This window comes from Odontesthes bonariensis, chromosome 9, assembly GCF_027942865.1.
Source record: "Odontesthes bonariensis isolate fOdoBon6 chromosome 9, fOdoBon6.hap1, whole genome shotgun sequence".
Taxonomy (NCBI): Eukaryota; Metazoa; Chordata; class Actinopteri; order Atheriniformes; family Atherinopsidae; genus Odontesthes; species Odontesthes bonariensis.
Genome location: NC_134514.1, coordinates 8206249 through 8222707, shown reverse-complemented (window position 1 = coordinate 8222707; position 16459 = coordinate 8206249). Strand labels below are relative to the sequence as shown.

Below are 16459 nucleotides of genomic sequence, written 5' to 3'. Positions count from 1 at the left end.
CTACCTTTAAGCTTTTAGTTAATTTAAGATTTAAATATAAAATGAAATGATTCTTCTGTAATAATAATTTTTAAGTTTGAAACACTAAAAAACAGAAATGATTGTGGAATGATTCCTATTGGGGTTAATTTCTGTCACATCTGTCTTAGAGGCATGAAAACAACAAAACAGACTGATGCATAACTCACATGGCGGTGTTTCCATGCTCTGTGAGCACCCGCAAGAGGAACGCTCCCTGCTGATTGGGCATCTCTGTGGAAGGAATGATGATGTAGCGACCCGGAGGAAGCGAGCCACGGAGAACTACCTCCCGACGTGCGGAGTATGGGTGGCTGTGGAGGACCGGGTGGCGCGCACGCAACTCCTCAGGTGACAGTTGTGTGCGGTGAGGAGGGGCCTATTGACACAGCAGCACAAATGCATTATTATGCATTACTCCTCCTGATAAATTCATCACGAACAGGGTCCAGAATTCAGTGCTGGAAACAACGAGGGGGCTTTCAAAGACAAAACATACCGTATGAAGCCAAACTCTTTTACACAATACATTGAAGAGCCTGAAAATACAAGTGAAAGCTTTAACATATAATGTTAAAATGTTGCCATATGTAGAGGGCGAGAGGACACAGACTCAGACTGTGACATCAGTACTGTTTAATGATTAATATGTTCATTTGGCTACTTATTTCCAAGAAAATGAGCTCAAAACAAATTGATATTAAACTATTCTGGACCTTTTGTTTGTTACAAGGTTTTGAAAAGGTTTTGAAAGATCGGATTGTAACTTCATGTTGTTCTTGCAGGTGAAAACTTTGAGTCTGTCTCTTATCTATAACCAGCTAATTATTTTAAATATACAGGGTGAAAGGATTTCAAAGAGATGAGAGACTCAGACATCAGGGCCATGTTGTGAATAATATTCTATGACTTTTGGATTTCTGAAACCACTCAGCATTTCTGGAAACCGGGAAACATTTCAAAAGCACATGTAAAAGGTTTCAGTTGTGTTTGTAAAAGCCTGGCATTTATTTGAGGTGTCCAATTGTGTATACATGTGCACGTTGTTTGCCTGGAGTTTGGTTTCATGTGCAGGTCTCTTCTCCCTATAAGAACATTTCTCTTCACAGCCTAATTGCCAATGCATTTCAAGATGTTAAAAAGCTTCACACCTGAACAGGGACTTGAACCCTGGACCCTCAGATTAAAAGTCTGATGCTCTACCGACTGAGCTATCCAGGCTCTGAAAGCTGTGAATCACACAGAATCAATCAGAATAAACTCTCTTTCTAAGACTAACTCAGAGTATCAACTTCTACTGCTAAAACACTGACATTTGGTCTTGTTTGTATGATTACGATCTTTTAAGTTAGGACAGTATTATGTTTAAAAAGCAGGGGAATCCTGTTTGCTGTCAGTCCACCTCAACAGATGTGTAGCTGATCAATAACGGACATCATGCATGTCACTGTGTGAGCGTACCGGGTATATATGCATGCCGATGGCGAGGTGAATTCCTTTGCGTCTCTGGTATTTCTGCATCAGAGCCAGAACGAAGGAGCAAGTCTTCTGAGTGTTGCCGGGATCACTGTCCACCTCTGACAGGACAAAGTGGAACTGGGGGTTCTGGTCGAACAAGCCTGGGCGCAAAAACACACACTGTCAGACTGGTGGGGCAACAAAAAGCATCCAACTGAAAACATCATAAACTGACACACGACCCAAGAACGTTTGATTCAGCCTGCGCTAAAACTGAGCATCAGTGATATCTGGGAGTTGAAGTTTCTGTACAAAAGGACCAAAGGACACATCTGTACCAGCTGATAAACAGACTACAGAGACACACGGTCCTCAGGTTGTGACACTGCTGAATTCATCCTCTATACTCCACCACAACAAAAAAAGCTTTATTTCAACAATCGACTACGATTCAGCCTTTCGTCCACCCAGAAGTACTTCATTTTGCAGCAGATTTTCAAAAAATTGTGAAACGTTAAATAAATAAATTAACAAATTAAATATTGAGTTGGTTCAAAAGTTAAACTGTAAACACTCAACTATCTTCATCTAAACATGCAGAAAAATACTGAGTAGCTGAATGAAATTAGTATATATTAGGTTAGTTTTGCAGGAAAATGGCACCAACTGGATTCAAATATGAGGTCATGCAGAAATCATAAGAATTTGAGTTAATTACTAGCCTGGCTGACGCGGCCACATCTCGATGAGATGGTGGTCTGGGAACTAGGTGTGCATTTTCTCGTATTTGAGGCGTGGTTTACGAATGCCTAGAGCCGTTTATTGGGCGCTACGAATGTCTATCAAATGGCGTCTGGTTCTTCCCATGCTGCTTTGCGCGCGATTCATAGCCAATTGTATCACTTAATATCAGATGACGTATGTAGAGCGACAGAAATTCGACGAGGAAGAAGAAGACGCTTTACTGTGTATGAGAAGACGTGGGCAGATGATGGGTGTTCTAAGCTACTTAAAACACTTTCTAAGGCTGCATCTGTCACATCCATGGACTTATGTTTTTAGTTTCATGTTTTAAGTTACGTTTTTGTGTTATGTTCATGTTTTGATTTTGAGTTTTTAGTCCTGCCATTGGTTTTCCCCTCACTCTGTTAATTAGTTAATTCCCCTCACCTGTCTGTCATTCCCCACCAGTTGCACTTTGTCCCCAATCACTCCCAGTCCCTATTTAGTTTCCAGTCTCCCCTCTCAGTTTGTCGGATCTTTGTTTGCTTACCTTTCCTTCGTTGCGTCCCATGATTTTCGTAGTTCGTCAAAGCTAAGTATTTATTCATACCATGCCATGCCCAGATCTTTGTTTGTTTTGTTCACAGTTATGTTTTTGAATCCGGCTCAGCCGCACTTTTAGTTTGAACCTTGTTTATTGCCTAAATAAACCCAGTTTTGCTTTTGAAATTCGCATCCGTGTCCTCCCTTCCCCACACCACTGTGACAGCATCGAACGGTAACGTTGTGTCCGCTGCCATGTTGGATTAACACTCTACAAGCTTCGTTGTCGCGCATAGACGTCGTCATCGTCTTGCTGCCCCCCCCCCCCCGTACTGTGATTGGTTCCCTAACTCAGGCAAAAATAAGGGCAGTGGTTTCCAGGCTCCTTTGCAGTGTGAATGAAATTGCGCGCAAAGCAGCATGGGAATTCCCAGGCAAGTTAATTACTGCAATTGTGAGGAATTTATGAATATCTTTAATGAGTAGCACAAATAAACTGTGGTGTGGTTGGTTTGTTCTGTCAGGTTCCACAGATTATCTCATCTATTGGGATTGAAGCTTTTAGTCAGGATCTTTAAACCTGACCTGGTCGTTAATGAAGGCAGAACAGGAACTTTCTGTTATGAAACTGAAATGCTAAAAGTTAAGAAGACAGCCCTGCAAACCAAACATGAACTTCATCATCTTTTATTTGTGTTTTTAGACTTTGAATTTTGTTCATTCTGAAACAAAAATCAGACTTTTAAAGCTAGTTTTTTGCTTATTTTGGCGGTGTTGTGCAACTTGGTGCTTTAATCCATGATAACTGTTAATAACAGCCTTTGTCTGAGAAGACGTGCCCAAAACGAAGATTAAATCAGGCTCCACAGACAGGATGATGAACTGCACCTTGGAATAAAAGACTGAACAAATAAACTTGTCTAAACTTGATGTAGGTTGACAACTAGTACAAACAGATTAAAACATCGTACAAACAGTTGAAAACCGCAGCAGACTGTGGAAGATTTTTAGACTTATTTCACACACCAAAAACTTCCATAGTGGGCATGTACAGACACCACACCAGTGACATGAAGATCATTTCAAATAAAAGCTGCTTGGCCACCAAAAACAGGCTCTAAATTGAAATATGATCAAATGTAAACCCGAGCAAGGGCGGACTGGCCATCGGGAGTACTTTTCCCGGTGGGCTGGTGGGTCAGTGGGCCGGTGCGGCCGGCAAAAAGAAATATAGTTTTAATGTAGTAGAGATGGCCTTTAATGTGATAACCAATGTTAACAGTTCCTCTAGTGTCTGGCTAATGAACATTGGAGGGCCCAGGGTATAGGCCCCTCCTCCTCTTCATCTGTCAATTCATCAATCAATCAGCAGGGCAAAAATGGAGAAGAAACGTAAAGGAGGAGCACAAAAATTGAGAGAAAAGAAAAGGCACGCACTACAAGCAGATGCGGCCAAGTGTCAGAAAATAACAAATATATTTTCTGCTGGTGCATCATCCTCATCCTCAGCAGCACCTACAGCTTTTGCATCGACATCTGGAGGAGAACGTGACTGGGAGGAGGATGCCAGCCCGCTGTAATGTGAGGACATTATTTTTCATGCTTGCTAACTTTTAGCACAACGCATTTAGGATAGTTTGGCTGTAAAAACGTCATTATCGTGTGTGGACTAGGCCCAGGCGTGAAACATAGATGTCAAACAACATGATGTAGAAGAATGTTCAATACATTAAAAGGCATGGTTGGTAATCCTGGAGAGCTAGCAAGATTTGAAAGTAGCTCCTATGCTAGGGGGATGGATCAGTGCTCCATGGAAAGCCACGCCCCCACAAACTTGAACGCGCATCTGACGGTGGGACTCGTGTCTCATTTACCTGTACATATTTCATGAAAATAACAAATCCCCCCCGAAGCAAAAAAATAATTACCTGTCCAATAGGTTTTTTGTCCTCGGCCCGAGGAGTTTGGATTGGTTAGCTTTTTGTCAGTCCTGCAGCTGTCTTCACACTATTAAGCAACTATTCCAGACTATTCCAAATAACTATGAAAACTATTATATATTAATTCTAATCAAGGCGTCAGATGAAATTATTTGTCATTATCTCTTCAATAATGTTTGCATGCATATTTTTTTGTCTCCCACAATCAACATATTTGTTCCACCGCCATCATCCGACTCCAGTATTCGCCACCATCATCTGCCGCCCCGGCCCCTGAGTGGGCCAGTCAGATAGTAAATTCCCGGGCCACTTTTTTGCCCCAGTCCGCCCCTGAGTTGAAGTTTTGTTGCAGTTAGTGTTTGGTTCTTTCTCAGATGAGGTGCACAGTATCATCTTACTGTTGTGAGGAGAGCCTCCTGCGCTGATGCTCGGCACCCAGTTCCCGTGGTGCATGACGCAGCTCCACGGCAGCACGTTGGAGCCCGGCTCGCTCAGAGAGTCGGTCAGGTGACACACCTCTATCATCTCAAACTGCTGCTGGAAGTCAGATACCGACATCCTAATGGAGTGGGAAACAGGTGAGCTGAACATGACTTTAACTGTTTCAGCAAGTGTTTGATTTATTTAGCTTTAAGGCTTTGAATGACTGAATTCAGCATGTTTAAACAGGTGCGTAATATAACGAAATAAAGAAAGAAAGCCTTTGAGTTTTGTTTGCAAAAGGTGGAGTGTGTGAGACTCTGATGCAGCGGTCATATATGCTGTCAAAAAACTACAAACTCACCAGAACTCCCCGTCCTCCCGTCTGACTCTGCCAAGTCGTCTCTGCTCCTCCACGCTCACCATATTCCACTCTGGACTGGAACAAGACACACAAAGACATAAAAAAATTTAAATCTGTAAAATATTTAGTCACAGATGGCAAAGTAAGTCCAAATCTCTGTATGATAAAAACAGATTAATTAAACTGTTACTTCCTTAAGAGCTGACTGGTCAATGCATGAGATAGTTTTTACGTTGGCAACGTTTATAAAAAAGCTGTAACACTGTAAAAGGTAAATACATTTACTATGAAAATCATTTAGACTGTATATTCAATTTAAAGTACTACAAAGACTACTTTTTGGATGTAGAAACAGAGAAAAAAACCAGGACCAAACATGTTGAGACAGGAGCCTTTTCTTAGCTACGTGTTTTTATTTGATATGTTGTGTAAAAACAGAATGGCTCCAGCCAAATATCAGGCAGCCTGCTGCAGCAGCTCTGAACACTCTGGGTCTTTCTTGGTGTTTTCTTAAGATTTCTTTTTTCTTAAGAGCTTTTTTTATGTGTTTTTCACATGATTTCTGGAGAAGTTTTCTGTGCTGGTTTGAATGCTGTGCTGCTGGAAGGGCTTCTGCTGGTAACTCTGACATTTCATTTTTTAACATCTGTTACGATGCATAACCATGGCAACGGGGAAATTGTTAACCTATCGGAGCACCAACTGAGCGGAGGAGACCAATAGGATGCAGAGCATGATCATCATGGGAAATGTGAGATTACTGGCAGATAAAATGGACGAGCTTGGAGCCCTGATGAGAACACAGAAAATGCATTAATTTCACCAAAAGATGGCAGCAGAAACAACTCTAACACCTCTCTGCTCAGCTTTAAGACGATACGGGAAGACAGAGACCGCAGACAGAGCAGTAACAGTAAAGGACAGGGATGGGAATCGAAAACCGGTTCTTGTTGAGAACCGGTTCCCAGTGTTTAAATTCCTTGGAATCGTTTTGCAATTTTGCAAATGATTCCCTTATCGATTCCAGTAAACATGGCGTGGTACAAACGCTCGAAAGTTTGGTTACACAAAAAGACGACAAAAGGGCAACTTGCACATACCACATTGAGTTGCCTGTGGTATGAAATGCGCTATATAAATACAGATTGATTGATTGATTGATTGATTGAATATGTCACCAAAGGGAGGAAATACTACCAACATGCAATAACTATGAATGAATGTCGGGTTTTCGATCTGCTCCGGACTAACGTTGGTGAATCTCAACCCAGCAACGTTAGCAACGTTAGCAACGTTAGCATGTCCTCGGCTAACACTGCAGGTAACTAACAAACACTGCCTATCATGTTAGCGCCATTTGCCTCATTGTAAAACCTGCTATTAGTAACGGTTAAGGTTAAATGAATGCCTTCTCATGCATTACATGTAGATGAAATCATGAGAGGCAGAGCCTGACTGGCTCAGAGCCAGAGGCTGGTGGTACTGCCCCCAGTTTACGTCTACCTCCAGCTTCTCCTTTCACCAGAGCAGGAAAGAGTTAAATTACCCAGGCCATGATAGACCAATGTGGACCTCACCGTTGTTGGGTTTGTAAGGTCATGACTGGTGTTACTTCTAAACTAAACAAAGTTGATGCTAATCGTCCGTTTTTCCCCCAAATGAGAATCGATAAGGGAATCGAAAATGGAATTGGAATCGTAAAAATCTTATCAATTCCCATCCCTAGTAAAGGAGCAGCTTGTTAACTGAGAAGGAGCGTCTCTGCACCCCAGATGTTGAACTGCTGGCTGTGAGTTTATGTCCATGTTGTCTCCCGAGAGAGTTCACCTGTGTTACATGTTGATGCTGCGTGACATCACCAGATAAGTTGTTGCCAAGCTACAAAATAAAAAACCCCAACGCATTGATGGTGATCTCTGAAGATTTCGCCCACACTTTCCTCTCTGCTACACTCCAGATCTGTTAGCCTTTCAGATGTTCTCTATAACTACATTTCCATTTTGTTCATAAAGTGCACTGAAAACATGATTAATTGTGACAATGTCAGAGTGTACCAACCCTCTCGTGTCGCTCCAGGGTCCCATCCACTCTGTGTTGCCCCAGGGATTTAGGATTCGCACCAAATCTACGGTGCCATGTGTTGTCTTCACCTGGCAGGGGAGAAGAAAATCAAACAGAAAAAACAAGGTGAGAGCAGTGTGAAGAGAAGACTATAAAGGACCTGATCTTAACAAGTTCAGGATTTGATCAGAACAGCAGCTTTGAGATGAAAAAAAAATTATTCCCGTCACAGACAGTTACCTTCTCTATGGCAGTCAGGGAGTAGGCATGTCTGTACATGATTCCCAGTTCATTCCTCTGCTCCAGTACACCCTGAAGGAAAATAAACACCCACCGAAAGTCAGGATAGAAGACGACACCTGTACATGAATCATTACACTGAAGGAATCCCTCAACAAAAGCAGGAACTGTCTGTCTCATAACAAAGTAAACCTCCTCTAGCACTTTACCTGACTGTTGGCACAGTTGATGAGCGCTCCTTTGGCCAGCAAGTGTTTAAGTAAATTCGGCAAGTTTGTGAGCTGATGGGAGATGTTCAAAACTTCTGTCACGCCGCCCGTCATGTCCACCATGGCCTCATGTGGGAAGCCCATATCCAGGGCTCTGTAGCCTCCTTTCAGCCTGGGATTGCACACGCACAAGAAGGACAAAAAGGTTGAAGGTTGCTCAAGGGATTGAAATAAACGATTTCATCATGAAAAATTAAAACACATGCTCTTTTAGACAGGTAAACATGGTGAAATTTCTTCAAGAACCAAGAACAAGTCCAGTTTCCCTCAACCAAGTTTGTAGGATTACCAAGAGCTGAATGACTAAGAATCTAGGCTCAAATAACTTTGATAGCTAGCAACTAGTGCAATGTCATGGATAAGAGAAAGTTACTCTTTAGAGTATAACAAGCCATCTAAAATAACCAGATAAGACATCAAGCAACAACTTAGTTAGGTTTTGAAGATGATATTAAAGTTGAATCGCCTGAACAGGGACTTGAACCCTGGACCCTCAGATTAAAAGTCTGATGCTCTACCGACTGAGCTACCCAGGCTCTAGAAGCAGAAAAACATGCTTACATTTTTCGATATACTTGTTTTTTACCAATGTTCAAGGGATTGAAATCAGCAATTTCATCATGAAATGGTGAAAAGCATAACAATGCAGGTGACATAGCAAGTCTTGACACCTTGTGACAGAGTTTGACTAGATTATGTAGTTGTTGATGCTGTAACCAACACATGTTGTTTCAGATGGGTAAACATGGTGAAATATCTTCAAGAACCAAGAAGAAGTCCAGTTTCCCTCATTCAAGTTTGTAGGATTACCAAGAGCTGACTAAGAATCTGGGCTCAAATAACTTTGATAGCTATTAAGTAGTGCAATGTCTTGGATAAGAGAAAGTTACTCTGTAGAGTATAACAAGCCATCTACAATAACCAGCTAAGACATCAAGCAACAACTTAGTTAGGTTTTGAAGATGATATTAAAGTTGTATCGCCTGAACAGGGACTTGAACCCTGGACCCTCGGATTAAAAGTCTGATGCTCTACCGACTGAGCTACCCAGGCTCTGGAAGGAAAAAAACATGCTTACATTTTTCGATATACTCGGTTGTTACCAATGTTCAAGGGATTGAAATCAATAAGTTCATCATGAAACGGTGAAAAGCGTAACACTGCAGGTGACATCGCAATTCTTGACACCTTTTGACAGAGTTTGACTAGATTCTGTAGTTGTTGATGCTGTAACCAACACATGTTGTTTCAGACGGGTAAACGTGGTGAAATATCTACAAGAACCAAGAAGTCCAGTTTCCCTCATCCAAGTTTCTAGAATTACCAAGAGCTGAATGACTAAGAATCTAGGCTCAAATAACTTTTATAGCTAGCAACTAGTGCAATGTCTTGGATTAGAGAAAGTTACTCTGTAGAGCATAACAAGCCATCTACAATAACCAGCTAAGACATCAAGCAACAACTTAGTTAGGTTTTGAAGATGATATTAAAGTTGTATCGCCTGAACAGGGACTTGAACCCTGGACCCTCAGATTAAAAGTCTGATGCTCTACCGACTGAGCTATCCAGGCTCTGGAAGGAAAAAAACATGCTTACATTTTTCGATATACTCGTTTTTTTACCAATGTTCAAGGGATTGATATCAGCAATTTCATCATTAAACGGTGAAAAGCGTAACACTGCAGGTGACATAGCAAGTCTTGACACCTTGTGACAGAGTTTGACTAGATTATGTAGTTGTTGATGCTGTAACCAACACATGTTGTTTCAGACATGTAAACGTGGTGAAATATCTACAAGAACCAAGAAGTCCAGTTTCCCTCATCCAAGTTTGAAGGATTACCAAGAGCTGACTAAGAATCTGGGCTCAAATAACTTTGATAGGTAGCAACTAGTGCAATGTCTTGGATTAGAGAAAGTGACTCTGTAGAGTATAACAAGCCATCTACAATAACCAGCTAAGACATCAAGCAACAACTTAGTTAGGTTTTGAAGATGATATTAAAGTTGAATTGCCTGAACAGGGACTTGAACCCTGGACCCTCAGATTAAAAGTCTGATGCTCTACCGACTGAGCTACCCAGGCTCTGGAAGCAGAAAAACATGCTTACATTTTTCGATATACTCGTTTTTTACCACTGTTCAAGGGATTGAAATCAGCAAATTCATCATTAAACGGTAAAAAGCGTAACACTGCAGGTGACATAGCAAATAAGAATGACTAAGAATCTAGGCTCAAATAACTTTGATAGCTAGCAACTAGTGCAATGTCTTGGATAAGAGAAAGTTACTCTTTAGAGTATAACAAGCCATCTACAATAACAAGCTAAGACATCAAGCAACAACTTAGTTAGGTTTTGAAGATGATATTAAAGTTGAATCGCCTGAACAGGGACTTGAACCCTGGACCCTCAGATTAAAAGTCTGATGCTCTACCGACTGAGCTATCCAGGCTCTGGAAGGAAAAAAACATGCTTACATTTTTCGATATACTCGTTTTTTACCACTGTTCAAGGGATTGAAATCAGCAAATTCATCATGAAATGGTGAAAAGCCTAACACTGCAGGTGACATAGCAAGTCTTGACACCTTGTGACAGAGTTTGACTAGATTATGTAGTTGTTGATGCTGTAACCAACACATGTTGTTTCAGACGGGTAAACGTGGTGAAATATCTACAAGAACCAAGAAGTCCAGTTTCCCTCATCCAAGTTTGAAGGATTACCAAGAGCTGACTAAGAATCTGGGCTCAAATAACTTTGATAGGTAGCAACTAGTGCAATGTCTTGGATAAGAGAAAGTTACTCTGTAGAGTATAACAAGCCATCTACAATAACAAGCTAAGACATCAAGCAACAACTTAGTTAGGTTTTGAAGATGATATTAAAGTTGTATCGCCTGAACAGGGACTTGAACCCTGGACCCTCAGATTAAAAGTCTGATGCTCTACCGACTGAGCTACCCAGGCTCTGGAAGCAGAAAAACATGCTTACATTTTTCGATATACTCGGTTGTTACCAATGTTCAAGGGATTGAAATCAGCAAATTCATCATGAAACGGTGAAAAGCGTAACACTGCAGGTGACATCGCAATTCTTGACACCTTTTGACAGAGTTTGACTAGATTATGTAGTTGTTGATGCTGTAACCAACACATGTTGTTTCAGACATGTAAACGTGGTGAAATATCTACAAGAACCAAGAAGTCCAGTATCCCTCATCCAAGTTTCTAGAATTACCAAGAGCTGAATGACTAAGAATCTAGGCTCAAATAACTTTGATAAGTAGCAACTAGTGCAATGTCTTGGATAAGAGAAAGTGACTCTGTAGAGTATAACAAGCCATCTACAATAACCAGCTAAGACATCAAGCAACAACTTAGTTAGGTTTTTAAGATGATATTAAAGTTGTAATGCCTGAACAGGGACTTGAACCCTGGACCCTCAGATTAAAAGTCTGATGCTCTACCGACTGAGCTACCCAGGCTCTGGAAGCAAAAAAACATGCTTACATTTTTCGATATACTCGTTTTTTACCAATGTTCAAGGGATTGATATCAGCAATTTCATCATTAAACGGTGAAAAGCGTAACACTGCAGGTGACATAGCAAGTCTTGACACCTTGTGACAGAGTTTGACTAGATTATGTAGTTGTTGATGCTGTAACCAACACATGTTGTTTCAGACGGGTAAACGTGGTGAAATATCTACAAGAACCAAGAAGTCCAGTTTCCCTCATCCAAGTTTGAAGGATTACCAAGAGCTGACTAAGAATCTGGGCTCAAATAACTTTGATAGGTAGCAACTAGTGCAATGTCTTGGATAAGAGAAAGTGACTCTGTAGAGTATAACAAGCCATCTACAATAACCAGCTAAGACATCAAGCAACAACTTAGTTAGGTTTTGAAGATGATATTAAAGTTGAATCACCTGAACAGGGACTTGAACCCTGGACCCTCAGATTAAAAGTCTGATGCTCTACCGACTGAGCTACCCAGGCTCTGGAAGCAGAAAAACATGCTTACATTTTTCGATATACTCGTTTTTTACCACTGTTCAAGGGATTGAAATCAGCAAATTCATCATTAAACGGTAAAAAGCGTAACACTGCAGGTGACATAGCAAATAAGAATGACTAAGAATGTGGGCTCAAATAACTTTGATAGGTAGCAACTAGTGCAATGTCTTGGATAAGAGAAAGTTACTCTGTAGAGTATAACAAGCCATCTACAATAACCAGCTAAGACATCAAGCAACAACTTAGTTAGGTTTTGAAGATGATATTAAAGTTGAATCACCTGAACAGGGACTTGAACCCTGGACCCTCAGATTAAAAGTCTGATGCTCTACCGACTGAGCTATCCAGGCTCTGGAAGCAGAAAAACATGCTTACATTTTTCCATATACTCGGTTGTTACCAATGTTCAAGGGATTGAAATCAATAAATTCATCATGAAACGGTTAAAAGCATTACACTGCAGGTGATATCGCAATTCTTGACACCTTTTGACAGAGTTTGACTAGATTCTGTAGTTGTTGATGCTGTAACCAACACATGTTGTTTCAGACGGGTAAACGTGATGAAATGTCTTCAAGAACCAAGAACAAGTCCAGTTTCCCTCATCCAAGTTTGTAGGATTACCAAGAGCTGAATGACTAAGAATCTAGGCTCAAATAACTTTGATAGCTAGCAACTAGTGCAATGTCTTGGATAAGAGAAAGTTACTCTTTAGAGTATAACAAGCCATCTACAATAACAAGCTAAGACATCAAGCAACAACTTAGTTAGGTTTTGAAGATGATATTAAAGTTGAATCGCCTGAACAGGGACTTGAACCCTGGACCCTCAGATTAAAAGTCTGATGCTCTACCGACTGAGCTATCCAGGCTCTGGAAGGAAAAAAACATGCTTACGTTTTTCGATATACTCGTTTTTTACCACTGTTCAAGGGATTGAAATCAGCAAATTCATCATGAAATGGTGAAAAGCCTAACACTGCAGGTGACATAGCAAGTCTTGACACCTTGTGACAGAGTTTGACTAGATTCTGTAGTTGTTGATGCTGTAACCAACACATGTTGTTTCAGATGGGTAAACATGGTGAAATATCTTCAAGAACCAAGAACAAGTCCAGTTTCCCTCATCCAAGTTTGTAGGATTACCAAGAGCTGAATGACTAAGGATCTAGGCCCAACTATCTTTGATAGCTATTAAGTAGTGCAATGTCTTGGATAAGAGAAAGTTACTCTGTAGAGTATAACAAGCCATCTACAATAACCAGCTAAGACATCAAGCAACAACTTAGTTAAGTTTTCAAGATGATATTAAAGTTGTATCGCCTGAACAGGGACTTGAACCCTGGACCCTCAGATTAAAAGTCTGATGCTCTACCGACTGAGCTATCCAGGCTCTGGAAGGAAAAAAACATGCTTACATTTTTCAATATACTCGGTTGTTACCAATGTTCAAGGGATTGATATCAGCAATTTCATCATTAAACGGTGAAAAGCGTAACACTGCAGGTGACATAGCAAGTCTTGACACCTTGTGACAGAGTTTGACTAGATTATGTAGTTGTTGATGCTGTAACCAACACATGTTGTTTCAGACGGGTAAACGTGGTGAAATATCTACAAGAACCAAGAAGTCCAGTTTCCCTCATCCAAGTTTGAAGGATTACCAAGAGCTGACTAAGAATCTGGGCTCAAATAACTTTGATAAGTAGCAACTAGTGCAATGTCTTGGATTAGAGAAAGTTACTCTGTAGAGTATAACAAGCCATCTACAATAACCAGCTAAGACATCAAGCAACAACTTAGTTAGGTTTTGAAGATGATATTAAAGTTGTATCGCCTGAACAGGGACTTGAACCCTGGACCCTCAGATTAAAAGTCTGATGCTCTACCGACTGAGCTATCCAGGCTCTGGAAGGAAAAAAACATGCTTACATTTTTCGATATACTCGTTTTTTACCAATGTTCAAGGGATTGATATCAGCAATTTCATCATTAAACGGTGAAAAGCGTAACACTGCAGGTGACATAGCAAGTCTTGACACCTTGTGACAGAGTTTGACTAGATTATGTAGTTGTTGATGCTGTAACCAACACATGTTGTTTCAGAAGGGTAAACGTGGTGAAATATCCACAAGAACCAAGAAGTCCAGTTTCCCTCATCCAAGTTTGAAGGATTACCAAGAGCTGACTAAGAATCTGGGCTCAAATAACTTTGATAGGTAGCAACTAGTGCAATGTCTTGGATTAGAGAAAGTGACTCTGTAGAGTATAACAAGCCATCTACAATAACCAGCTAAGACATCAAGCAACAACTTAGTTAGGTTTTGAAGATGATATTAAAGTTGCATTGCCTGAACAGGGACTTGAACCCTGGACCCTCAGATTAAAGGTCTGATGCTCTACCGACTGAGCTATCCAGGCTCTGGAAGGAAAAAAACATGCCTACATTTTTCGATATACTCGGTTGTTACCAATGTTCAAGGGATTGATATCAGCAATTTCATCATTAAACGGTGAAAAGCGTAACACTGCAGGTGACATCGCAAGTCTTGACACCTTGTGACAGAGTTTGACTAGATTATGTAGTTGTTGATGCTGTAACCAACACATGTTGTTTCAGACGGGTAAACGTGGTGAAATATCTACAAGAACCAAGAAGTCCAGTTTCCCTCATCCAAGTTTGAAGGATTACCAGGAGCTGACTAAGAATCTGGGCTCAAATAACTTTGATAGGTAGCAACTAGTGCAATGTCTTGGATTAGAGAAAGTTACTCTGTAGAGTATAACAAGCCATCTACAATAACCAGCTAAGACATCAAGCAACAACTTAGTTAGGTTTTGAAGATGATATTAAAGTTGAATTGCCTGAACAGGGACTTGAACCCTGGACCCTCAGATTAAAAGTCTGATGCTCTACCGACTGAGCTATCCAGGCTCTGGAAGGAAAAAAACATGCTTACATTTTTCGATATACTCGTTTTTTACCAATGTTCAAGGGATTGATATCAGCAATTTCATCATTAAACGGTGAAAAGCGTAACACTGCAGGTGACATAGCAAGTCTTGACACCTTGTGACAGAGTTTGACTAGATTATGTAGTTGTTGATGCTGTAACCAACACATGTTGTTTCAGAAGGGTAAACGTGGTGAAATATCCACAAGAACCAAGAAGTCCAGTTTCCCTCATCCAAGTTTGAAGGATTACCAAGAGCTGACTAAGAATCTGGGCTCAAATAACTTTGATAGGTAGCAACTAGTGCAATGTCTTGGATAAGAGAAAGTTACTCTGTAGAGTATAACAAGCCATCTACAATAACCAGCTAAGACATCAAGCAACAACTTAGTTAGGTTTTGAAGATGATATTAAAGTTGTATCGCCTGAACAGGGACTTGAACCCTGGACCCTCAGATTAAAAGTCTGATGCTCTACCGACTGAGCTATCCAGGCTCAGGAAGCAGAAAAACATGCTTACATTTTTCGATATACTCGGTTGTTACCAATGTTCAAGGGATTGAAATCAATAAATTCATCATGAAACGGTTAAAAGCGTAACACTGCAGGTGACATCGCAATTCTTGACACCTTTTGACAGAGTTTGGCTAGATTCTATAGTTGTTGATGCTGTAACCAACACATGTTGTTTCAGACGGGTAAACGTGATGAAATGTCTTCAAGAACCAAGAACAAGTCCAGTTTCCCTCATCCAAGTTTGTAGGATTACCAAGAGCTGAATGACTAAGAATCTAGGCTCAAATAACTTTGATAGCTAGCAACTAGTGCAATGTCTTGGATAAGAGAAAGTTACTCTGTAGAGTATAACAAGCCATCTACAATAACCAGCTAAGACATCAAGCAACAACTTAGTTAGGTTTTGAAGATGATATTAAAGTTGAATCGCCTGAACAGGGACTTGAACCCTGGACCCTCAGATTAAAAGTCTGATGCTCTACCGACTGAGCTATCCAGGCTCTGGAAGGAAAAAAACATGCTTACATTTTTCGATATACTCGTTTTTTACCAATGTTCAAGGGATTGATATCAGCAATTTCATCATTAAACGGTGAAAAGCGTAACACTGCAGGTGACATAGCAAGTCTTGACACCTTGTGACAGAGTTTGACTAGATTATGTAGTTGTTGATGCTGTAACCAACACATGTTGTTTCAGAAGGGTAAACGTGGTGAAATATCCACAAGAACCAAGAAGTCCAGTTTCCCTCATCCAAGTTTGATGGATTACCAAGAGCTGAATGACTAAGAATCTAGGCTCAAATAACTTTGATAGGTAGCAACTAGTGCAATGTCTTGGATAAGAGAAAGTGACTCTGTAGAGTATAACAAGCCATCTACAATAACCAGCTAAGACATCAAGCAACAACTTAGTTAGGTTTTGAAGATGATATTA

General features: G+C 40.6%; 1 protein-coding gene and 17 non-coding genes across 18 annotated transcripts in view; all 18 read right to left on the bottom strand.

The window, feature by feature from the left end:
- The window catches only part of LOC142388073 (calpain-9), a 38773-nt gene that overhangs the window by 11330 nt on the left and 10984 nt on the right, over positions 1–16459 (bottom strand). The window contains exons 5-11 of the mRNA XM_075472956.1: positions 7977–8148; positions 7768–7839; positions 7525–7616; positions 5467–5541; positions 5081–5241; positions 1480–1637; positions 189–397 (exon numbers count right to left, since the gene is read on the bottom strand). Coding sequence (XP_075329071.1) covers positions 189–397; positions 1480–1637; positions 5081–5241; positions 5467–5541; positions 7525–7616; positions 7768–7839; positions 7977–8148 — 939 coding nt within the window. The remainder of the gene's footprint in view (positions 1–188; positions 398–1479; positions 1638–5080; positions 5242–5466; positions 5542–7524; positions 7617–7767; positions 7840–7976; positions 8149–16459) is intronic.
- Positions 1167–1239, bottom strand: trnak-uuu (transfer RNA lysine (anticodon UUU)). The gene has a single exon. It is a non-coding gene; the product is annotated as a tRNA-Lys (tRNA).
- On the bottom strand, positions 8500–8572 carry trnak-uuu (transfer RNA lysine (anticodon UUU)). The gene has a single exon. It is a non-coding gene; the product is annotated as a tRNA-Lys (tRNA).
- Positions 9017–9089, bottom strand: trnak-uuu (transfer RNA lysine (anticodon UUU)). The gene has a single exon. It is a non-coding gene; the product is annotated as a tRNA-Lys (tRNA).
- On the bottom strand, positions 9535–9607 carry trnak-uuu (transfer RNA lysine (anticodon UUU)). Its single transcript has one exon. It is a non-coding gene; the product is annotated as a tRNA-Lys (tRNA).
- Positions 10050–10122, bottom strand: trnak-uuu (transfer RNA lysine (anticodon UUU)). Its single transcript has one exon. It is a non-coding gene; the product is annotated as a tRNA-Lys (tRNA).
- Positions 10418–10490, bottom strand: trnak-uuu (transfer RNA lysine (anticodon UUU)). The gene has a single exon. It is a non-coding gene; the product is annotated as a tRNA-Lys (tRNA).
- On the bottom strand, positions 10932–11004 carry trnak-uuu (transfer RNA lysine (anticodon UUU)). Its single transcript has one exon. It is a non-coding gene; the product is annotated as a tRNA-Lys (tRNA).
- trnak-uuu (transfer RNA lysine (anticodon UUU)) lies at positions 11450–11522 on the bottom strand. The gene has a single exon. It is a non-coding gene; the product is annotated as a tRNA-Lys (tRNA).
- On the bottom strand, positions 11964–12036 carry trnak-uuu (transfer RNA lysine (anticodon UUU)). Its single transcript has one exon. It is a non-coding gene; the product is annotated as a tRNA-Lys (tRNA).
- trnak-uuu (transfer RNA lysine (anticodon UUU)) lies at positions 12332–12404 on the bottom strand. The gene has a single exon. It is a non-coding gene; the product is annotated as a tRNA-Lys (tRNA).
- Positions 12853–12925, bottom strand: trnak-uuu (transfer RNA lysine (anticodon UUU)). Its single transcript has one exon. It is a non-coding gene; the product is annotated as a tRNA-Lys (tRNA).
- On the bottom strand, positions 13374–13446 carry trnak-uuu (transfer RNA lysine (anticodon UUU)). The gene has a single exon. It is a non-coding gene; the product is annotated as a tRNA-Lys (tRNA).
- Positions 13888–13960, bottom strand: trnak-uuu (transfer RNA lysine (anticodon UUU)). Its single transcript has one exon. It is a non-coding gene; the product is annotated as a tRNA-Lys (tRNA).
- Positions 14402–14474, bottom strand: trnak-uuu (transfer RNA lysine (anticodon UUU)). Its single transcript has one exon. It is a non-coding gene; the product is annotated as a tRNA-Lys (tRNA).
- trnak-uuu (transfer RNA lysine (anticodon UUU)) lies at positions 14916–14988 on the bottom strand. The gene has a single exon. It is a non-coding gene; the product is annotated as a tRNA-Lys (tRNA).
- trnak-uuu (transfer RNA lysine (anticodon UUU)) lies at positions 15430–15502 on the bottom strand. The gene has a single exon. It is a non-coding gene; the product is annotated as a tRNA-Lys (tRNA).
- Positions 15951–16023, bottom strand: trnak-uuu (transfer RNA lysine (anticodon UUU)). Its single transcript has one exon. It is a non-coding gene; the product is annotated as a tRNA-Lys (tRNA).